General features: G+C 48.8%; 1 protein-coding gene across 1 annotated transcript in view; it reads left to right on the forward strand.

Annotated features, from left to right (window-relative positions):
- LOC105477180 (coiled-coil domain containing 180) overlaps nt 1-23,047 on the forward strand; it is a 69,709-nt gene extending 46,662 nt beyond the window's left edge. Inside the window, 16 exon segments of the mRNA XM_071078041.1 lie at nt 967-1,111; nt 1,290-1,406; nt 4,024-4,122; nt 6,400-6,519; nt 8,149-8,321; nt 8,618-8,735; nt 8,737-8,870; nt 10,493-10,570; nt 12,105-12,171; nt 12,989-13,130; nt 16,325-16,485; nt 17,047-17,184; nt 17,674-17,785; nt 20,642-20,747; nt 21,543-21,678; nt 22,877-23,047. Coding sequence (XP_070934142.1) covers nt 967-1,111; nt 1,290-1,406; nt 4,024-4,122; nt 6,400-6,519; nt 8,149-8,321; nt 8,618-8,735; nt 8,737-8,870; nt 10,493-10,570; nt 12,105-12,171; nt 12,989-13,130; nt 16,325-16,485; nt 17,047-17,184; nt 17,674-17,785; nt 20,642-20,747; nt 21,543-21,678; nt 22,877-23,008 — 1,978 coding nt within the window. The 3' untranslated portion in view covers nt 23,009-23,047.
- The last annotated feature ends 452 nt before the right edge of the window (nt 23,048-23,499 follow it).

Raw genomic sequence — 23,499 nt, forward strand, 5'->3', positions numbered from 1 at the left:
GGTAGCCAGGGAGCATTACCTACCCAGGACCAATTAGAATTCTCTGCTTGAGGTTTTTTGGGTCACTCCAGAGAACATGAATTCATTTTGTAAATGTATGTGAAGTCTAGTTTGTGTGATTAATTTTCAGGGGAGAGAGATCTTTTCTGTCCTCTTTGCCCTTGGATCTAGACAGGTGAGAGTCCTGGTATCTGGTGGATTTGTTCCTTCCTCAGTCTTATAATGCAAGGGTTGTCCTCTGGATCCAACTCTAGGCTATCCCTTCACCTGTGCAGTCATCAAGACTGAAACTCCAAGGCTCTGGTGCAAAGTCTTGGCTTCTGGTGCTGCCCACATCCCAAGCTCCCTTCTAGTGTCACTTCATCTGGAATTTTTTATTTTATTTTATTTTTTTGAGGTAGAATCTTACTCTGTCAGCCAGGCTGGAGTGCAGTGGCGCAATCTCGGCTCACTGCAACTTCTCCCTCCTAGGCTCAAGAAATCCTTCCACCTCAGCCTCCCAAGTAGCTGGAATCACAGGTACATGCCACCACACCCGGCTAATTTTTTTACTTTTTGTAGAGACAGGGTCATGCTATGTTGCCCAGGCTAATCTTGAACTCCTGGCCTCAAGTGATTTTCCTGCCTCAGTGTCCCAAAATTCTGGCAATACAGACATGAGCCACCACGCCTGGCAAGTTTATGTGGAATTCTTACCTTTACACAGTTCCAAGAAAGCTATTTTTATTTTGAATTTTGTTTCAGTTGGGTCTGTTAGGGTCTCCAACCTGATGAACTGACAAAAATGGAAATTCTGCACCATTTATGAATCCTACTCCTGTCCTTAAGCTATCTGCATTCGTTTTGCCACATCTGGAACTCTAACCGGAAGCCTAGATTAAAAGTGTGTGTCAGCCACAGTATTTGGGATAGATGAGAACTCTCAGGTCTGATCCGTGGCTTTTATTTCTCTCTGATTATTTTCAGATTGTTTTCAGAGGGAGGCAACTTTTCTCCTAAAGAAATCAATTCACTGTGTCACCGACTGGAGAAGGAAGCTGCCCGGATAGAGTTGGTTGACAGTGTCATCATGCTCAACATGGAGAAGATGGAGAACGAGTACCTGGACCAGGTGGGGCCCCCAGCCAGGCCCCAGGCCAACCGGTTCCACAGTATCCCTTGCTCAACTCCCTCTGAAGGGAGGGCTAAGCCCTCCATCCAACCATTCACTGGGCCTGTCCCCCTCCTCTTTCAGAGTCCAAAAGGTCCAGATTAAGCCCCTGTCCTTTACCCTTTATCTCTCTGTGCAGGCCAATGATGTCATCAACAAGTTTGAAAGCAAATTCCATAACCTGTCTGTGGACCTTATTTTCATAGAGAAAATCCAGCGGTTGCTGACGAATCTGCAAGTGCACATCAAGTGCCAGGTAGGATAGGTTCATTCTTCATCAAGGATCTTTATCACACACACCTGCACACCAGGCACTGTCCCCAGTGCTGGAAGGCCAGTGTGGTCTCTGTCCTGTGCGTGGGACTTGCTCTCCAGCTAGGAAGACAGAAACAATCTTTTTTTTTTTTTGAGACAGGGTCTTGCTTTGTCACCCAGACTGGAGTGCAGTCGCGTGAACACAGCTCACTGTAGCCTCAACTTCCTGGGCTCAAGCAATCCTCCAACCTCAGTCCCACAAGTAGCTGGGACTACAGGCACATGCCACCATGCCCAGCTAATTTTTTCTATTTTTTGTAGAGATGGAGTCTTCCTATGTTGCCCAGGCTGGTCTCGAATTCCTGGGCTCAAGCAATCCTCCTGCCTCAACCTCCCGAAGTGTTGGGATTACAAACATGAGCCACTGTGCCTGGCCAAAAATGAAATTTTAATAACCACTAACGTTTACTAGTTATTGAGCACCATTCATCCTGCTGAGCAACTTGCTTTGATTAGCTGTGTTAGTCCTCACAAGAACTATAGGAGGCAAGTACTGTTTTTATCCCCATTTTAGAGATAAACTGAGGCAGCATTTTAGTGACTTAGGTAGGAATACAGAGCTCTTAAAGGGTAAAGTCAAAATGTGAACCCAGGTTTGACCGACACCAGAGCTTACGGCCTTAACCACAAACAGGCCACACGTGCAACAGAAGGAGAAGGTGGCTGCGTGGGGATTGAGGGGCCAGAGAACTTAACCTGGGCTAAGAAAGTGGGGCTTCCAGAGGCTTGAGGGAGAAGTAGGAACCAGCCAGGTAGGCGGTGAGGAGTGAAGCGTTCTGGAGAGATGCTGGAGAAAGTCCAGGGGGCTGGAGCCCAGGACTGCAAGAGTGCGAGGGAGAGAGTAGGGAGCTCTGTGGTTGGAGAGCACCAGTGGGGAGGCAGTGGGGGCCTGGGAAGGGTTCAGGTGGGGCTGCATGCTCGGGGCTAAACTTGGAGGGTGGGGGTCCTGGCTGCTGACCACAGAAAGGCTGGAGGTGGGTAGGAGTGAGGCAGAAGTGCGAGGCTGAGGGAGAGAGACTCATGGCCTGGGCACAATGTCCGCAGGGACACATTTTGATTCCAGAGCTGAGTGGAAGTGGGATGGGAGGGACTTGGGGTACACTGGAAATGAAGGGCCTGGGTTATCGGCATAGGTCAATGCCCACTCAGGGAACAATGTTTGAGGACCCACTAGGGCTAGGACAAGCGGAGGTGAGGAGGACAGCCTTGTCTTTTGGGAGTGGCAAGTACAGTTCGATAAAAGAAGGGTTTGCTGGCATCCCAGGCTCTGAGATAGGGACTCCAGACCCAGCTTCCTGCCCCTTTCACCCCAAGAAGCATTTAATTCATCCATCTGTGAAATGGGAATCATAAAAGCAATTCCTAATATTATGGCACTGATAAAGGAGCTGATATGTGCTAAACTCATGACATAGTCCCTGGAGCACAGTGAATCCTTAATAAAGGCAGGCTCTGGTGGAGGTCCCAGATGAACCTCTCAGGACCGGCTTCCAGTCATTCCAGAAGGAGCAGGAGGCAGGTGCAGGCAGCAGAGCCCACGGCTCCAGGGCATGTCACCACACTCTTGTTTGAGGAGCATATTCCTAATGGGCCTCCAGCTGGTGCTGGCACTGATTCTTTTTTCTGAGTTGATATTTGGGGACTGTTCATGGTGTACAGGGGTTGCATTTCAAAATATCTAACACCTGTGATAAACAAAATACATTTCCATCATGGACAATACTGGGAATATAGAACAAATACAAAACAGAGAGTAAACCATAATTCTGCCACACAGCATAACCCCTGTTTAAGATTTCAATTTATTTTTTAAGCTTTTTTTCTATACATGAAAAGATGGGGATATGCCATAATTGGCTGCTTGCTATCTATACCAGTTTTATAAGCTGTATAATCTTTAAATATTCCGCAAAGACACTATTTTGATGGCGTCTCTGTCATGGATGTGTTGACATTTTACTTAAGCATTCCTTTCTGGAGGAACATTTGGTGAATTTCGCTTCTTGTTATGAAAGGTGATGCTGTGAGAAGTGCACTAGCCAGGACGGTCTGACCACATCCTTAGGACGCCTCCTGGAAGCCACAGTCCTGGTCAGAGCATGACCTTTCTATGGCTCTGTAAGCTTTCCAGGGAGTTTTTCCAGCCTTGGCCCTGCACTGCTGGAGCAGAGCCTGTGCACTTGCCAGGACAATCTGACTGCATCCTTAGGGCGCCTCCTGGAAGCCACAGTCCTGGGTCAGAGCATGACCTTTCTGTGGCTCTCGAAGCTTTCCAGGGAGTCTCTACAGTCTTGGCCCTGCACTGCTAAAGCGGAGCCTGCCCTCCCAACTCCCTCACCACACTCTGGGGTGCCAATTTTGCTTGAAGCTTACTTGAGAGAGGAAAAAAAAATCTTTGTAATTTGTATCAATCTAGTGTCTGGTAAAGCTGCATATTTTCCCCTGATTTCATTTTTTTCCGTGCTTAATCAGTTTCTCAGATGGTATGTTTCACAGAACATTTCCCAGATCACAATATGTATTCTAGAAACAAAATCTCGGAACCTCTGGTTTTCTAGGTGGCAAAATCCAATTCACAAACAAATGGATTAAATTTCTCTCTGCAACAGCTTCAGAACAAGATAAAAACTTGTCAAGAGTCCAGGGGAGAGAAAACCGTAAGTGTTCAATAGATTCTGCGTGTGAATAATAAAGATATATCATGCTAGAATCATAAATGTGAAATAAACTTATATGTGTGTGTAGCATTTCTCCAGCACAAGGTGGGATGGGGGGACATCTCTGAGCCTTCCTACTTAACCCCTGTTTTATGGAATGAAGAAAGGAACAGAAGAGAAAGCAGCCACTGTTCTCCACCCCCAGGCCCTCCCAGGCAAGCATGGAGCAGTGTCTAGAGTTGGGGGAGGCCTGAGTCTGCCTTCTTCTGACCTCACTCCCTTGGGATGTCACCAGGTGTCCCTTGCTATAAGGAGAACTCAGTCCCAGAAGTATAACAGAAGCAGGGCCCTGCCCCCTGAACAACCACTTTTTGTTTGACTTTCCACTTTTCTTTTTTTTTTTTTTTTTTTTTTTGAGATGAAGTCTCACTCTGTCACCCAGGCTGTAGTGCAGTGGCGCAGTCTCAGCTCACTGCAACCTCTGTCTCCCGGGTTCAAGTGATTCTCCTGCCTCAGTATCCCAAGTAGCTGGGACTACAGGCACCCACCACCATGCCCGGCTAATTTTTGTATTTTTAGTAGAGACAGGATTTCACCATATTGGCCAGGCTGGTCTCAAAACTCCTGACCGCAATTGATCCGCCCACATCAGCCTCCCAAAGTGCTGGGATTTCAGGTGTGAGCCACCGCACCCGGCCTCACTTGCTTCTTTTGATCATAGCACAGAAACTGGTTTTCTCTGTTTAAAGTATGAATTGAAGCAGAGTTTGCGAGGAATGTGGTTCCATGCGTCTGCCTGGCCCTGATCCTCAGAGCAGGTCTCTGGATGTCTACGTGCCTGTTTTTCTGCCATGAGTGCCCGACTGTGTCCCCGAGTCTGCACAGTGAAGGACAGTGCACCCTTCAATGACAGGGGACATCGGGAGTTCTCTTCCTGGATCTACGGGTTCAACTCCGGGCAAATGACTTAAAGTTGCTCAACTCGATCCTCCCTGGCCTGTCGCCCAGGCCACACCAGGGAACCTTTCCTTAACAGCCCAACCAGGTGCTCCCAGAACCAGACACCCCAGCCTGAAGGCTCTGCAGTGGGAAGCTTTCTCTTAACCATTCTCTGTCTTCTCTACCATTTCAGTGACTCAGAGTTGCAGTTGTATTATTAGCACTGAGAGGACATTTTTCTGTCTTTATTGCTTTTTCTTATATAGTATATTGCATGAGTCTTTAAAGAAACGTAAACACCCACAAAGCATAGTTTGCAGAATAAATGTCCCTCTCGCTATTCTCATTTTGCACAGAGGCACTCTAAACCCTGTTATGTATATGCATGCACTTGTTTCCACACATCCACTGAGATTACTTGCCCTGCAGTGCAGATGTGCAGAGCAAAGGTGGCTCCTATATTTTGCCTGTGACTTGCCTGATGTCCCTTATGAGCCCTCTAATGGGAAGCAGGGGGAAGATGAGGTTAATCAGCTGTAACTCTTCAACAGGCTCTCTAAGGCAGCTCCACCTCTCCAGAACAGAAAGATCCAGTCTCTCACATCCTCACCTCCCAACCCCTGCTCTGTCCTCTCCTGTTAGGGTGTTAGGTGGGTGCCAGGGGCTTGCCCAGCCTCCCAGCCAGGTGAGGAGCATGTGGGCATGGGTGTGCGGGCATTCCTGTGTTGACGGAGGAGGCTGGCTGGACAGTCTGCAGAGGGGTGATTAGGGGACAAGAGTGTGCCTTGAATGTGTGGCAAGAGGGAAGATCCTCGCAGTCGCATTCCTGCACACCTGTGGGGTGCTGCTCCAAGGGAGTGTTAGACATTGCCATGGAGATGGCCAGATCACTCTCCTACACACTCCTGCATGCCCTTGCCACCTGGGTCAAATGTTTCCTTCTAAACATAGAATGTGAGAGCCAGAGGAGATCCTAGGGAATATTTTGTGTCCCCATCTTATAGATGGGGAGACCAAGCTGAGCAAGTTTAAGTTGTTTGCCCAGAGTTGTACCTATAGATCCAGGAAGAGAACTCCTGATGTCCCCATCAGTGAAGGGTGTGCTGCCTTCACTGTGAAGTGAAGGCCGCGCTGTCCTTCACTGTGAAGTGAAGGCCGCCTAGCAGAGCCAGCCCAGCCTTCCCCAATCCCCAAGGGCCCTCCCTGCATGTGAGGAGCCTCCATCAAGCCAAGAGGCATCCTCACCAGCCCAGCCCCTGTTCCCGCACTTCCCACAGAGTCTGCCCACCCTCCTGCGGTCTGCTTCCTTGGGGCTTTCTTCCTCCCTGTTCTCACTAGACAGCGACCACAGAAGAACTCCTCGGCTTCGTCCAAACTTGGAAAGAAAAACTGAGCCAGAGGATTCAGTACCTTAACTGCAGCCTGGACAAGGTGTCCATGACTGAACTGGTCTTTACAGTAAGGAATGGGATGGGGTGGCAGGAAAGGGTGGGTGAGCTGTTGTCTGGGCTCCCAGGAGACCTGCAGGGCTCAGCAGAGCTGAAGGGAACAGGGGAATCCCAGGCCTCCGCAGGACATCAGGCTTCCTGAGATGCCATGGAAAGATCACAAGCTGTGAAGTCAGAGCTGGATTCGAGTCCCCAATGGGCCACTTCCTTGCATTGGTCTCGGAGGAGACCCCTCAGCTCCTGGCACTACCTCCCCTGCTCCATCAGAACCCTCACTCACCCTATGCACGGAATCTCAAGCCAGTCCCACCTCTCAGCCTCTTCCTTCCCTCCTGCACCCAGGGGCAGCCCTGGCTTCTCCCCATGGCATCCCCAACACCTCATCCAGACCCCTGCCTCTTGCCTGCCTGATGCCCACATCCTCTCACATCTCCCATGGTCTGTTCCCTGAATATGGCCGGAAGAGGATGGTCTGACCATGTCACTCCCCTACCCTTGGGGCAAAGTCCAAACCCTTTCACTGGACACACAGCAGCCTCTGTGGCTTGTCCTCCATGCCTCTTCATCCCTCTCACTCTGCCTAAGATGTCACTCCCCACCAAGCCTCCTCTCACCCCCTGGTCTGGGTCGGGGTCTCCTAGCCCATAGTACCTCCCACTTCCCCAACAGCCTGCAGACCACACGGTGGAGTCTCCATTTCGGAGGCTGTCTGTCCTGAGACTGCAAGCCTCTATGGGCAGAGCCTGCATCACCCCCACTCCTGCCCACACCTCACAATGGGCTGAGATGCTCAGCCAACTTCCAGGGAAGGGCCCGAGAACCAATGTCTGCAGAGTAGAGCAATGCTAGGCCCTGTTCTCACTGCCAATCCTTAACCAGCCTTCCTTCCATGGGGAGGCCCTTCCCACCATGCAGCCAGCACCAGGCATCCATCTACCTCTGGTGCAATGGGGCTCCAAGGGTCTAGCATGAAGGTATTGAGTGACCAGGAGACCCTGAGTGAAGGTCTCCCAGGACCTTCACTCAAGGGACTGACAGGCCATTGCTAAGATGAGACTCAGAATGAAAGAGAGAACAGCCTAGGTGCTCACCGCGGGCACCAATTCCACACTTTCTCTAGGAGCCTGCTCAAGAGGAGTTGGCCACTCACTCAGCCTGGCATTCATTCCCTCATCCATTTGGTCAAAAACATTGACCAGGCACATCTGCAGGTCTAACTTCAATCTCACAGAAGATACTGGAACTTTTTTTTCACAGCACTGGTCCCAGTTCTGGAGAAGCATTTATTGGTATGAGTGCAAGTTAAATGTCTGTCTTTTCTGACTAAACCACAAACTCTGAGACGAGAGGGGTCATATATGGCCTCCTGGCCCCTGTGTTCCTAGAATACGGGCAGAGGCTTGTGAAGAGCAGGCACCCGGGAAACATTTCTAAAGGCATGAATAAACGGATGAATGAATTAATGGCTTTGTAAGGGAGATCACTTTACAGAGGAGAAAACAGTGGCTCAATGAGGTCAGTCAGTTTGCCTGCAGCCACTCCACTGAGGCAGGGTGGGAGGGAACATGAATTCGACCTGCTGCCTCGCTGGCACCTGGGCCGGTCCTTACACACTCAGACCCTTCTCTCTGGCCTGCAGAATACCATCCTGAAGGACCTGGAGCAAGAGAGTGACATCCTGACATCTTCAGAAGCCCTTGAGGAGGAGGCCAAGCCGGATGTGGTCACCCCTGAGTCCTTCGCCCAGCTGAGCCGCATGGGGAAGCCCCTGATTGAAGACCCAGCTGTGGATGTGATCAGGAAGATCCTACAGTGAGTGGCCCCAGGGTGCACCTGAGGCCCTGCCACCCCTGCCCTGGCCCTGGACCTTCAGGGACCAGCTTTGGGGCCCCACACACTGGGGTTCCCACGTGAGTCCACCCCTGAGAGCCTGTGACCTCAGGCAAAGGGCTTACCCACCCAGAGCCCCAGTTCCTCATCTGAAATGGGGCTCGTGACAGGACTGACTGACGTGGTGCTGAGGACTAACTGGAATGCTGCTCAGAGCCCGGCCTGAGCTGTCCCCATGGTCACCATAGAAGAGCTCACACCCTTTCCTTTGGTTTCAGACTTCCCAACACAAAATGGCCAACCCACCATTGTGACAAAGATCGGTCCCAGACAGGTAGAGGCACACAGGCCTGTGGGTCTCAGGGCAGCAGTGAGGGGGGGGCTGGTGGTACTGTGTGGCCCATTCTCACCTCCTGTCCTCTGCTCCTGTCCTGGGCCCTCGTCACCCAAAGGCTTCAAGCGACATCGGTGCTGGCCAGAAAACTCTGGGAAGAAGGCTGTGCCCAGCGCCAGTGGCACCTCTGCAAGCAGGTAGGACACAGGGCAGCCAGAATCGCCCCTTCCCAGTTCATCCCCCCACACAAAGGCAGGAGACGACCTATGGCTTTCCCAGGCTTTACCTGAGAAGGCACCACAGTGCTCACAGCTCTGGGACTCCACAGGGTGCAGCAAGGGGTGAGCTCTGATGCCGGCTTTAGTCAGGCGCCATCCTTGGTTTGCTGGTTGTCCATGGTGCTGATGGATCTCAGCCCTGCCACCTTCCACACATGGTCATGGTTAGAAAGACAGGGCAGATGGCTTTCCTGGAGGGACATCACAGAGCAGAAAGGGTTCTGGTCCTTGGCACCCTGCCCACCAAGTCTCAGTGGGGTCGTTAGACTCAAAGTTTACCCCACATGCAGATTTTATGGAAGGTGCATATCAGAAGCCCCGTGGCTGAGTAGACTTGCTAGCTCTTTGTGTCAACCTGGTTGACATGGGTTCGTTCCTGGTTTTGAGAAGGCAAGGGGAATCCCTGCTTTGCCTTTCCCTCCAGAAGGTCTTTTTGAGCATGCGTGCTGTGTGCAATGAGGAAAGAAACAAAGACCAGCCATATGAGAAGAGCAAAGGCTATTGGCTCAGACCTGACCGCAGCAGAGAGTCAGCCACCATCCAGGGCGTTTCAGCAGAGCTCCCAGGGCAGGCAGAGGAGTGGGAAGCATTACCCTCCTCTCTAGCTGTGCGCTGGTTAGGGGATGCTAGCATAGGGAAGCTGGAGGCTGCCCACCGAAAGCAGGGCATCCCATGTGATTGGTTAGGGAACATGTTTGGCTTTCTCTGGTTGACCCAAAGTTGGAAATGAGGACAAACATTAGGGAAGCTGTCATTTATTAAGTCCTGGCCGTTTGGGGCCTACTATTATAGGTGATATTGTAGCTTCCTGGACCATCCCCAGGGTCGACAATCTCACTTCCTGCAAATCTGACTTAGAGCAGGCTGACTTCCTGGGGGGTTTCTTGTAGCTAAGGTGGGGCGGCCTCCTGGTTAGGTTGCTGCACATCACGGGACAGAGCTCTGTTTTTTATATGATCCGGCCATGACCTGTTTCCATGTTCAGTCTCTCAGAGGTTACAAAATGAAGTCCATGTCACTAGGGCTGCCAGATAAAAGAGAGGGTGCCCATCTACACTGGAATTTCAGATCAACACCACCTAATTTTTTTAGCATAAGTATGTCCCAAATGCTGCACGTGATACACTAATACTGAAAATTACTCTGTTTATATGAAATTCAAATTTAAATGGGCGTACTGTATTGTTATGGCTAAATCTAGCAACCCTACCTGTGACTCAATGTTTTTTTCCTTTGGGTCCTCATCACGGGGAAGCAAGAATGCAAATTTCTGGGCCTGAGCACCTCCGCCCCTCGCCCTCTCACAGCAGCTGTGGTTGGCTTTCAGCAGTTAAGGTGGTTAAGGTTTCAACCCACGGTAAGGTAGACTCACAGCTGTTAAGAAGGGACACGTCTCAAAGGGCTGGGACCTAGAAATGGGAGTCCGGTTGCCCACGGGCAGGCCCCATGCCTCCAGAAACCCAGGCAGGGATCCTGCAGGCTCAGACCTGCCTTGCGTCTGTCCACGGCCTCCAGACCACCCACCCACCTTTGTCCCACAGCTTCACACGGCACCCCAAGCTCAACAAAATGGAGAGAAAGTACCAGGTGCTTGGGGACAAGCCTCCTCCTGCTGCTGAGTGAGTAACAACACCTTTCCTTTTGACTACATTTAACCTGTTTTGGGTTGGGAGGGGCAGCAAATGTGACTCAGCTGAGGGGAAAAATCAGAAAGGGGAACGGCAGGTCCAAGCAGAGGAGGGGTGAGGGGGGATAGCAAAGGTCAAGGTCAGTTTGTCTCAGCCCATTTCACCTGAATTTGTTGAGAAACATTTTCATCAACATCTCACATTTTCCAAGCTAACAAGCATTCCCTGGTGGTAGGGCAGCAGACCCCGTTCGAGGTCTGAGCTTTTTTTTTTGTACTTTTTTTCAGTACTTTCCCCCATTTCTCTTTTCCTTTATTGTAACTCCAATGATGAAAACAAAAGCAGTTAAACTTAGTAGAGCTTCATTGCAAGCAAACAAGCAAAATTCCAAGTTCAGAAAACGAAAAGCCTTCGAAGAAAGTCAAGTTCCACAAAGGAGCTCCCTGTCCCCCTGTATTAGAGATCCCCCCAAACAGTGGCCCCCTCTCATCCGCCCTTTCACCCTGGGACCCTCATCTCTGGGGTCATGAACTTTGCAGAGGATGGCTGTGACATCAGGCAGCCCAGGTGTGGCCTCCAGCTGGCAGGTAGACAGTTCCCTTGTCCCACACCCAAGGACGCTCCTGCACCGTGAATACTTCGGCTCTCTAATTTTTATAGCTCGATGCAGGAGGAGGTTTGGTCCTGCATGAAGTCCTGTTCATTTGATTACTATTTATGAGTAATCATTCTTTCAGCTAATCGAGGCGCTGCCCGGTGCAGGCACTGCAATGGGGCCGGGGATTCCATGGTGAACAAGTACAGACAGGTCCATGTCCTGTGTCAAAAGATAAACTCAAGCACATTAAAATGTTGGTGAGTTTATTTGAACAGTCAGTGATTCATGAATTGGGCAGTGCCAGACCCCAAGCGATTCAGGGAACACCAGGGGAAACCTTTTATAAGGTGTTCATAGAAGGAAGGCAAAGAAAATATTTGTTTGGTTAAAGTGAGAAGTTCCTAGTTGGCTGTTTCTGATTGGTTAAGCTTATATTTCATTTTCCTAGATGATGACCATTCATTCTGAGTTGGGTTTGTTTTCTAGCGAGAAACTCCAGGCACTGGAACCGTTTCGGCCTGATGGCCTCCCGTTTATGATCTTAAACACCTGGTGGCCTTCACAGTCTGCTGGGAGAGATGGAGGTTAATCAGCCAGTCACATAAATCAATCCCAAACCCACCTGATTGGCATGTGTCATAAGGCTGAGGGGGCATTAATCCAAGATCATTAAAACCAGGTGGTCAGAAATTGCTGCTGAGCTGGGGTCTGAGGAAGGGCAGGAACAAATGCAACCGAGAAGAGAAGAAAGTTAGCTGCTGTTATGGAGTGGAATCAGAGTGTGCAGAGGTCCTGGGGCAGCAGTGAGTAATTTCAAGGAGTGTCATGGCCAGAACAGAGGACTTGGAAAGTTCTGCTCGTTTGGTTTTGTCCATGTTGGTGTGTCTAGACCAGGCCCCTCAGGTATCTGTCTCCTGTGTGTTGCAGGGATTTTAAGGGGATCATCTTGACCCTCCTCTGGGAAAGCAATGAGAACCTGCTGGCGGTTGCAGAGGTGAGGACTACCACCCATGGCCTGTGCCCGCCCTGGAAGCCACCGCTACCTTCTGCAGTGTGCTGATCATGGCCACTTGGGGGAAAATGAGGAAGAGAGGATTCCATCCCCGCCATGACCACAGCTCCCCAGCTTCTGTCACCTCCCCATGAGTTTTTTTCCTTCTAGAAACCAAACCTCATTCATTCATCTAATTGATCACCAAACATTTCTTAAGACACCAACTGCATGTCAGGTACTGTGTGTGCCAAGAGGAACAAGCCCACCCTCTGTCCCCAAGGCACCCAGGCCCCGTGGGAAGCTGACAGATGTGGCAGGGACACAGAAGGAGGTGGGGCAGTGGGAGCAGGCACCAGACAAGCTGCCCGGTGCCCTGTGCCCGCACACCCTGCACCGTGGTGTGGGTGAGTTCTCCTTTCTGCCTCCCACAGGTCTGTCTGCCTCCTTCAGGGCAGGGTCCCTGGCTCACGCATCTTTGTGGCCTGCAGCCTATACCCAGCTTGGCACTTCCTTGTAAGCTCCCAACCTGGTCACCAATTTGAGATTCCATTGATTTGGGTCTTGAAGAATAAATAGGATTCTCGCCAGTCACTCAGGAAATAACAAGGGCTGGCCATGGCCCCACTCACTCCAGGTGGGCCCAGGGAGGCAACACGTGCGGACAGGGAAGAAGGAGTGTCTGCCTGTGTCACCTCCACAGGGGAAGCCACGAGCAAAGGCTAGGGAGTGTGGAGGTGAGGGCAGGCTGGTGGATCCCAGGAGCAAGAGCCAGAGTCCCATGGGGTCCTCACGCGCACATGGTCACCCTCTCTGGCAGGAGTTCTACCGTAAAGAAAAACGCCCGGTCACCAGGCCTGATTGCATGTATGACACCTTTGACCAGTGCGCCGAGAACATCGGCAAAAAGATCCTGGATTACCAGAGCCAGGCAAATAAGTACCACAACTCCTGCCTCATAGGTGAGTATAGGCAGCAGGTAGGCATGGAGAGCCGGGTAGGGTGTGAAGCCAGTGATGGAGCTCAGCCTTGGCCTTGTGGCCTGGATCCTCCCCTCTAGGGCAGGCAGAGGAGCTTCCCTGTGAAAAGCTGACCTCTTAAAATTAGGTAAAAACAATAACCAGATTTTACTGGGGAAATGCAACCACGCAAGAAAAAAGTTGACTTTTCTTGAGAAATATGGTGATTTGTACCTCTAAAAATATTTTGTTTCTTCTACAGATATTTTTGACAGCTTTACTGAGATACTTGCATACCATAAAATTTACCCGCGTAGTATACTCAGTGTGGTTTTTAGTTTATTTACAGTTATGCAGGCACCGCTACTATCAATTTTAGAAACCCCACTCTCAGCCCCTCCCCAGCCTAAAGCAACCACTAATCTACTTTCTGTCTCTATAGACTTCCTTATTCTTTACTTTTATGAGAATAGAATTGTATAGTACGTAGTCTTTGGGACTGGCTTATCTCATTTTGCATAATATTTCAAGGTTTATGCATGTTGTAGATGGTGCTAGTACTTCATTTCTTTTTATCCATGAATAATATTCCATTGTATGAATCTGTCACACTTTGCTGTGGTCTACTGTGCAGTTTCAGAGGCCCTCTGGGTAGAAGGAGGAGAGTTCAGGGGATACCCAAACCTGGGCCACGACCCAGCACTGCCACTTCCCAGCTGTATTACCTTGGCCAAATGATCTCACCTCTTGAGCCTCAGTTTTCTTTCTTTCTTTCTTTTTTTTTTTTTTTTTAGGGAGAGTCTCACTCTGTTGCCCAGGCTGGAGTGCAGTGGCGTGATCCGCAATCTCGGCTCACTGTAACCTCCGTCTCCTGGGTTCAAGAGACTCTCCTGCCCCAGCCTCCTGAGTAGCTGGGACTACGGGCACATGTCACCATACCTGGCCAATTTTTGTATTTTTAGTAAAGATAGGGTTTCACCACATTGACCAGGCTGATCTCGAACTCCTGACCTCCAATGGTCTGCCTGCCTTGGCCTCCCAAAGTGCTGGGATTACAGACATGAGCCACTGCGCCCAGCCAAAGCCTCAGTTTTCTTGTCTGTGGACTGCAGATATTAATAACACCCACCACAGAAGGATTAAGTCCCTCACACAGACTTGGCATGTGCAGGAAATTAAGCAGTGATAGTGTTCATAGCTGTGGTTGTTGAATGACTGGAATTGAAACTGTAGGCATTGTTGTGTTTCTCTAGCTCAGAATTTCCCCCATGTGAACTCTGGGGGATCCCATCCTACATGATCGTCCTCAAAACAAGGGTTCCGTGGTCAAATGGGGTTGGAAAATGCTGCAGACTGCATCCCTCTCTGGTAAACTCACAACTAGTGAAGACTTCTATTTCCTGCAGCTTGGCAGGCTAATGGGGGATTCAGTCTCCCACTAAAAACATGTAAAATGCTGCATAAGATATTTTTGTAACAAAATCTTTTAAATGCATTAGAAAGCTATCTGTAAAGTGAGAAACACACAAAAGCCAAAAATTAAGTGAAAATAGAAACTCTGAGTGAAAAATTGAGTAGTAACCCTGGTTATTGCCCTAGGGGCATTTGCTGACTCCCAGGTGAACTTGAGCCTCTATTTTCATGGCCTCCAGGGTATTGGGAACAAGAGACAAATCCACAGACCTCCAAAGTGGGAAGTCTAAAAGGAGCAAGCCACCTAAAGCTGGAACCCAACAGGGCTTCCAGAGTAAGGCAAATGAGACGGAAACCAAGCTCCTCCCTCTGTCCCTCCAGCAATGAGAAGGAAACTGTTTTATCAAAAACCATGGTACTGGGTGAAGAAAAAAAAAAACTCCAAAGAGAAATCCAGAACTATATGCCAGTACCTGTGTGGTTTCTAAATTTATGTTTAGATAATTCACACTTATCTAAACATGAATTCAATTTTGCTTTTGTGGCTCATCCAAAAGATCTCAAGCTAATAACTGAGCTTAAAATGATCTTGAGTTTTTGGTGTTCAGAAGCTTGTTTGTTGGAGATATAACAAATTCTCTCTAGGAAAACTTACCTTCAGTTCAGGCCTCAAAGGATTCCCACAAATAAAATGCCCAGAATAAGAGCTCACAGTAATAAACAAAGAGCAACAAAATCCCCATAAACACAAGGAAATAAAATGCCTTGAGAAAGAGGCAGCAGGAGACCAGCAAAGACTTCAGATATTATAAGTATTGGACACAGAACATAAAATAATACACTTCTAATCAAATAAAAGGGGAATTGGAAACATGAATAAGAAGCAAGAGACTATGAAAGTGACCAAGTAGCTATAAAAGAGAATAAAATAGAACTTTTATGAAGGAAAAATTAAGAGTTGAAATTTTAAAACTATGCATTACTTTACTACGAGGTTACATATAGCTGAAAGTAGAGTTGGTGAACTGGAAGACAAATCCAAAGAAAATAACCAGAATATAACACAGAAAGATAAAGAGATGAAAATATGGGAGAGAGGTAAAGAGACGTGAATGAAAGAGCAGGTCTAACATACAGCCATTTGGAGATACAGAGAAAGAAGACCTAGAATCAAGGCAATAGTCAAAATAATGGATGAGAACTTGCCAAAAATGCCAAGAGACACCATGCATTTTAAATGAGATGAGAAGTCTGCAGAGTATATAGGAGAAGCCCTTTGAATTTATTTAAGCCTTTATTTTATTTTATTTTATTTTTATTTTATTTTATTTTAAAGAGAGGGTCTCACTCTGTGGACCAGGCTACAGTGTGGTGCAATTATAGTTCACCATAGCCTCAAACTCCTGGGCTCAAGCAATCTTCCCACTTTAGCCTCCTGAGTAGCTGGCGTGTACCATCATGCCTGGCTAATGTTTAAATTTTTTTTTAGAGACAGGGTCTTGCTATGTTGCCCAAGCTGGTCTTAAACTCCTGGTCTCTAGCAATCCTCACACCTCAGCCTCCCAAAGTGCTGGGATTACAGGTGTAAGCCACTGCAACTGGCTAACCCTGTATTTTCTATACTGGTTTGATCTCAGGACCCCTTTCAATGGAATAGCTGTTACCACATTGGAGACCAATATTTTGTCTTTGGGAAGCTGCTTTGGGCCTCGTTGTAGAGATCACCTCTGCAACTTGATTCTAATCTGTTCCCTCCCTTGGCCTCTTACCCGCAATTCTGGCAGAATTACGGATCCAGATGAGGAGATTTGAGGAGCTGCTGCCCCAAGTGTGTTGGCTGGTGATGGAGAATTTCAAGGAGCACCACTGGAAAATGTTTTGCACCTCCGTAAAGGAGATCCGAGGACAGTTTGAGGGACAGCAGAAGCAGCTGGAGAAAAGAAAGGTGAGGGCCTTAGGATGAGCCCTTCCACTCCAGGACCAGGGAAACTGGGAGTTCAGAAATGGTGGCAGGTTGTGGGAAGGGCCAAGTCCAAGGGAAGAAGGTGAGCTGGGCTTGGGATTTTTGGATGGGGTCTGAGGGACAGGAGCCATTGGCAAAATAAGAACTGAGCCAACAGCTTCTACATAGAAGGTGTTCAGTAAACTCCTTGTTGGCTATAGTGGGTGGGTGTGCTGGGTTCCATGGGGCTGTACTCATTGAGATAACAATAATTGTCCACACTGGTCTTTGGAGCTGTGGAACACGGGTGCTACTGATTTCACTGGACTAAAGCTCTGATTGTGCTGGACAGATGCTCAGCCTTTTCTCTTCCAAACCCCTTGAGTCAGCTCCAGCCATGCCCCCCTCTTAACCCCTCTGCCACTCTTCTGCCCACCCATCACCCCCATACACCCAGGTCAGAGGACACATGAGTCTGGCCATAATCATAATTGACAGAAGACATAGGTCAGTGACTTTTGGTGGGTTAACATCACCGCTGAATTCTGGATTGTTTGATTAAAGGACAAAAATGCCCAGAAGCTCCATCTAAATCTTGGACACCCCATACATTTCCAAGAAATGGAGTCTCTACACTTAAGTGAAGACAAAAGGCAGGAAGAGCTGGACAGCATGATTAGGATGAACAGGGAGAAGCTGGAGGTAGGTCAGTGATACTATTATTCCCCAGTCCAGACACGCTCCAAAAATAGCTCAATGGACAGCCACTGACAGCACCAGGTGCAGCCCTTTGTTGATATCTTGGCCAAAGCAGACATGATCGTGGTTAGGTTTTGTAGGTAAAAATGGCCATTATTGGTGTTTTAACTTGTATCCTTTTTGACTTCTAAATTAATTAATTATAAAATTACTAATGATAACTTTTATTTTGTGATCCATGTCTAGTTTTATTTCCTCATCTGTGAATTATCTGTGTCCCTTGTCCATTTCTGAATCATTTCTTATGTTTAAACCAGATCACATCTTGGGAGAGGCCTCCTGGCTGAGGGCCAGATGCTGGTTACTTGGACATAGTGGCTATAATGGCTTGGGTCCCCAGATCTCCCTGCAGAGTTCACCCATCCCCTCTTCAGCTGGCCTTGGAGGGATGATCCTCTCCCAGCAGCACTGTTCTCGCCATGTTTTTTCCAGGAATGTACCAGAAGGAATGGCCAGGTTTTCATAACCAACTTGGCTGCCTTCACCGAGAAGTTCCTACTGCAGTTGGATGAGGTGGTCACCATTGACGACGTCCAGGTTGCAAGTAAGAGGCACCACCAGCCTTGTGTCCTGGCCCCGGGGGGCTAGTGAGGGCTAGGTTGGGCAGGGGTCTGCTTTCCCCAACTCTATCAGAGTGAAAACAGGTGATCCATTGAGGGAACTGATTAATTTTTGTTTTCCTTAAAAATAATTTTTTGATTAAAAAGCAAATGCCAGATGGCCCAATGTTTATATATAAAAAATGAAACCCTATTGAGTAAACATTTCCATATTCTTGGGGTTAGGGACAGCTTTTCTAAGTATGACAGGAGAGCTAGAAGCCATAGAGGGAATGGCTGGCTCTTTGTAGCCAAAACAAAAACAGAAACATGTCAATAGATGGAAAGATAAACCACAAACTGGAAAAGTATTCCTCACAACTTACAGATCAGAGAAAGGGTTAATATCCCTATGGTACAAAGAACTCTCACAGGTCAAATTTTTAAAAAGACAAAGGACAAACCCATGCTCTTCAAAAGAGAAGCAGTTCCTATGGCTAGTCACTGTAAAAGATGCTCAACTTCACTGATGATGAAAAATGAAAATCTAAATATTATTTAGATATCATTTCTCACCAATAGCCTGGCAAAGTTTTTCCATTTGGTAACAACGTAAAAGAATGTCAAGAAACAGAGACTCCGCAGAGGCTCTTGGTAGAGCATACATGGATACCGCTGTCATAGAGAACAATTTGTCAGTCCCTGTCAAAATTCTGAGCGTTTAGACATTTGGCCTAGCATGTCTAATTCTAGGAATTTATCTGAAAGAAATACTTGGACACTTTTTCAAAGGTATATGTTCAAAAATATTCACAGCACTGTTTGAAATGGCAAAGAATTGGAAGCAACACTAACATCGATATACAGAAAATTCAATGGGCCAGGCACAGTGGCCCACACCTGTAGTCCCAGCACTTGAGAGGCTGAGGCGGGTGGATCTCTTGAGCCCAGGAGTTTGAGACAAGCCAGGGCAACATGGCAAAACCGCATCTCTACTAAAAATTTAAAGATTAGCTCGGTGTGGTGGTGTGCACGTGTAGTTCCAGCTCCAGCTCCTGGAGGTGGAGGGCGGTTGGGAGGGTGCTGAGGTGGGAAGATGGCTTAAGTCTGGGAAGTCGAGGCTGCCATGAGCCTTGATCACACCACTGCACTCCAGCCTGGTGACAGAGCAAGACCCTGACTCAAAAAAAAAAAAAAAGAAAAGAAAATTGGATGCATCAATGAGGGTGCCAGATGTGCAGGTAAATACCATGCAGCTGTTAAACTAGGTCTGCATGTGCTGACACGGAAAGACATGAAGGAGGGCTGTTGTGTGAAAAAACAAATGGACAAACAGAACACGTCTATGATCCCATCTTTTAAAACACATGCATGATATCAACATGCATACTCACATCTGTTTAAATGAATCTGTGTGAGAGACAGAGACAGAGACTGGTACCAAACTGCTGATGATCACCTCTACTGGGTGGGATTGAGAGAGATCCCTAAAACCTTTTTTTTTTCCATCACGAAGTGATGTTTACGTTTTTAATAATGTACATATTACTTTTATAGCTATAAGATTAAAATCATACATTAAATGTTATCCATTTATCACTGATCTATAAAGTAATTAAAATATATCCTTTTTATTTGTAAAGGTTTTTATTACAAAAACAATAAACGTTCATTCCGGTAAAACAAGAAAATCAGTATGAACCAAGAAGCAAGTGAAGAACACAGTCCTTCCGCCCTGAAAGCAGCACCCTTTGCACTTGCTGTTCATCCTGCCAGACCTTTCCCTTTGGGCACAGGCCTGTGTGTCAGGGTGGCTGGGGAAGATTACAGGGCTTGGACACTTTTGTGACCTGATTTCCCTGCAGGTGAACCTTGACCCGGCTGGCCAGTCAACACTTCTCTTCTTCAGCGTTTTCAGTTGTTGCACACCATAATTTAATAAGCACTGTAACTTACTAATTAGTCCCTTTGCTATTGAACTTTGAACCATTTCCAGTTTCCCACCCCTGTAATTATACTGAAGAGAATCTCTGCATCCATGCATCTCTAGGGCAACAGACTCCTAGAAGTGCGGCATCTGGATCAAAGTGTGTACACATTTTTGAAGTGTTGGTCACTTTTCTATATCAGAGGTCTCTGTCAAGGGTGAGCCTCGTTTGGGAAATCAGGGCCTTGCAGAGATGCTGGGGTCGAGACCCCAGAGAGAACAGGCAGGTGAGCTGGTAGTGGAGCCGATCACAGTCCCTTGCAAGGAACCCCTGAGCCAGGAAGACTCCCTGCACCAGGCCCTAGGAGGCCTCTGCCTGCTCTGTAACTCAGCTTCTGAGCCAGACCACCTGGCCTTGCCATTCATGGCAGAGGAGTGTACAGGTTGCCTGCTGGTTCTCTGCACACAGAGCCCTGCACCCTCTCACCCCCTGATCTAGAAAGAACATCAGAGCATCAAAGATTGGCTTATTGAGCTAGATAGTCAAGGGACAACCTTGAACGTGTTTGTTCCAGGGGAGGTTCTTAGTCTGGAACCCGTATGAGCTAGCCTAAGCCAAAGAAGGCTCTATGAAGCATATCCTGGGACTCATGGAAACTGCAGGAAGGTCAGAGCATCAAGCTCGGGTTTGGAGCTGGGAACAGCACCCACACCACTGCTCAAATTCCTCCAGCCATGACCCCCTGCCTCTGCCACCGCCCCGAGCTGTGTGGCTGGTACATTCAGCTTCTCCATGGCGAGGGCTCAGCCTGCCATAACTCCGAGTGGGGAGGAGGGGCGCCAGTCCTCCCGCCTCTAAGTGTAATGCCAGGGAAATCCCTCTATCTCAGGCTGTCGGTGTGGCTGCAGTCACTATCCTGTCTCTTGCCTCTAGGGATGGAGCCCCCCAAACAGAAAATATCAATGCTCATACGAAGGAAACTCGCTGGGCTCTCCCTGAAGGAAGAGAGTGAGAAACCCCTGATTGAACGTGGAAGCAGGTGAGAGCCAAGAGCAGCAAGGACTACTGTAAATGGCTGTATCTGCTGGGGGGTGGTGCAGGGTAATGGTTAGGGGCTTGGGCTCTGAAGTCAGACAGACCTGGGAAAGGCATTGTGTTCTGAGCCTTAGGTTTCCTCATCTATGAAATGGGCATGGCCACCTACCTTGATCAAGAGAAAGTTAGATGAGGTAGTACATGAGGTGCCCCAGCACATATGAACAGCTCAACAGCTATTAGTTCACATGATAAGGACCCACCAAAGGGTCCCATGATGAAAGGGAGGCCTGGCTCAGTGGGAGACATATTCTTGGGTCACTGCTGGCATTGTGAGCCCCTCCAGCTGTCATGAGTGAAGAGAGCTGGCAATGTGCCTGTCCCCTGTGCCCAAGAGTGTGACTCTGCAAGAAGAAGCAGAGCAGTGATATGCCCAGCTATGTTCTCAGAAGTGGTCTTTAGAGCATCATAGGAAAAGAATACCAGGCACTGGTGGCCACCACCTGGCTGGCAGATCAGTGAGTAAACTGAGGCTCAGAAAGGGGAAGCAACTTGAGCTGTGGCCCTCCCCTTCCCCACCAGAACCCCAGACCGTGCACAGCGATGAGACCAGTGTGGGCTAATATGAAGCAGCTTGAACAAGTGCAGCATTCACACTCAGTATGTTTTTTATTTTCATTAAGATATTTAAAGCCATGATAATTTTCTCAAAGAAATGCTAAGCTTTTCCAACAGGGATGGTAGGTGGATTATGAAAGATGAAGACAAGTCTGTGAGATTTTCACACATTTGTTTGTAGGAAGTGGCCAGGAATCAAACCCACTGAAGTCACCATCCAAAACAAGATTCTTCTCCGGCCAACATCATCGATATCCACCACCAAAACCACCCTGGGCCACCTGGCAGCCGTGGAAGCCCGAGATGCTGTGTACCTGGTGAGACGGGGTGGAGTGGGTGTGTCCCGGGGAGCACAGCTCAGGTTGGCTGCCTTGGGAAGGGGGAGCTTCCCATTACCCGGCATCCCAACATTTGGTTGGTGCAGCAGGCAACACATGTCAGTGCACCCCAGAGCTGCAGGTCTCAACACTCAGGATGGTCGCTGTTCACAGGCACGAGGACGCCGCCGCTGTGGGTCATCTCCCATCCCAGTGCGAGTGTGGGTCTGAGGCATGATCCCAATGCTGCGAGAGCCCAGCTGAGGGACATCCCACCCAGACTGGGGGTGAAGAAAGGCTTTCCAAAGGCACAGTGGGGTCACAGCTAGGGAATGTTGTCACCAGGCACTGAAGCAATAGTGGCAGTAGGCTCAGAGGGGGCACAGCAGCAGGAGTGGTCACAGCTCCTGAGAACTCACTGGGAAGTGCTTACTGGGAGCTGCTTCTCTTGACATGAATCCTCCTAACACCTCCACAAGGGAGGTAAAATTATTATCCTCATTTCACTGATGAGGACACTGAGGCTTAAAGAAACTTGTCCCCTCTATGCCACTACAGAGTGGCAGAGCCAGGATTTGATTCCAGTGCCTGTCAGACCCCCTGGGGACAGCCTGATGAGGAGGCTACACCCAGATGCCACCTGAGGGACCTCTTGGCTCTGAAGATCTGTGGACCTTTGGTCCTGATGCCCAGAGAGAAACCTTGTCCTGCCCAGAGACCAGCTGGCCCCCTTATTGGGAGAGGCTGAGGTGCCCGGGGTCAGCCCTCCCCAAGCTTCCCTCCAAGCCCCAGGCAGAGGGTACAGCTTGGCCTGCTGAGTTCAGTGAGGGCGGGAGGCCTGGGAGGTCCAGCCTACCCAAAAACTGGGAGCCCTGAGCTCCCGAGAGGCCACAGTGTGGGATAGAGCTCAGGAAGGAGTGCTGAGCCTAGAGTCAGATAGACACAGGTCCTAGTCCTTGATCAGCCTCCTCCTAGCTGGGTGACCCCAGGCCAGGCTCTGAGCCTCAGTTTCCCTGTCTTGTAAAATGGGGGAAACAACTAGGCCTACCTGGTTTCTACCTGAGAAGTGACTTGGGGAACTCTTGCCAGTGCCTGGAATGGGTTAAAAGTCACCTGCCAGCAAGTTATAGCATTGCCCTAGGGGAGAGGGTCCAGATGTCTCTCCTCATGTGGACCCCTCCTGCTACCTTCCTTCTAGAAATATTTAGCATCATTTGAGGAGGAGCTGAAGAGGATCCAGGATGACTGCACATTTCAGATGAAGGAGGCTCAGCGCTGGAAGGACAGCTGGAAGCAGTCCCTACACACCATCCAGGGCCTGTATGTGTGACCCTCCACCCCACCATGAATAAATGCTTTCTTATGCAGACTCCTTCCCTGTCCATCTACCTGCCTACCTACTTTCCATTCATCCCTCCCTCCCTTCATCCCTCCACCCCTGCTCTGTGCCGGACACTGTAGCTTTACCAGCAAACAGGACATAGCATGGTCCCTGCCCACGTGGAGCCCACTTCCCATGAGGAAGGCAAGCATGAAAGGGGAGGTCCACATGGTTAGCAAGGAGGGTAAGTACCAGGAATCAGTCACTTAAAATAGACACCAGAACTTCACAGGACATCACCTCCAAATAGCATGCTGGGCAGGGCACACCATCTTGAAAAATGAAATAATTAAAGGTCATGGGTAAACGTTATTTTAATTTAACAGATTAAACAAGTATGGGTTATAACTGCAACTCTGCACTGGTTCCTAGACCCAACAAAGAACTAATCCAATGTTGATTGGTATTTGTGCCACAATTTGCCTAAGCAAATTGCAATA

The sequence above is a fragment of the Macaca nemestrina genome, chromosome 14, assembly GCF_043159975.1.
Source record: "Macaca nemestrina isolate mMacNem1 chromosome 14, mMacNem.hap1, whole genome shotgun sequence".
Classification (NCBI taxonomy): Eukaryota; Metazoa; Chordata; class Mammalia; order Primates; family Cercopithecidae; genus Macaca; species Macaca nemestrina.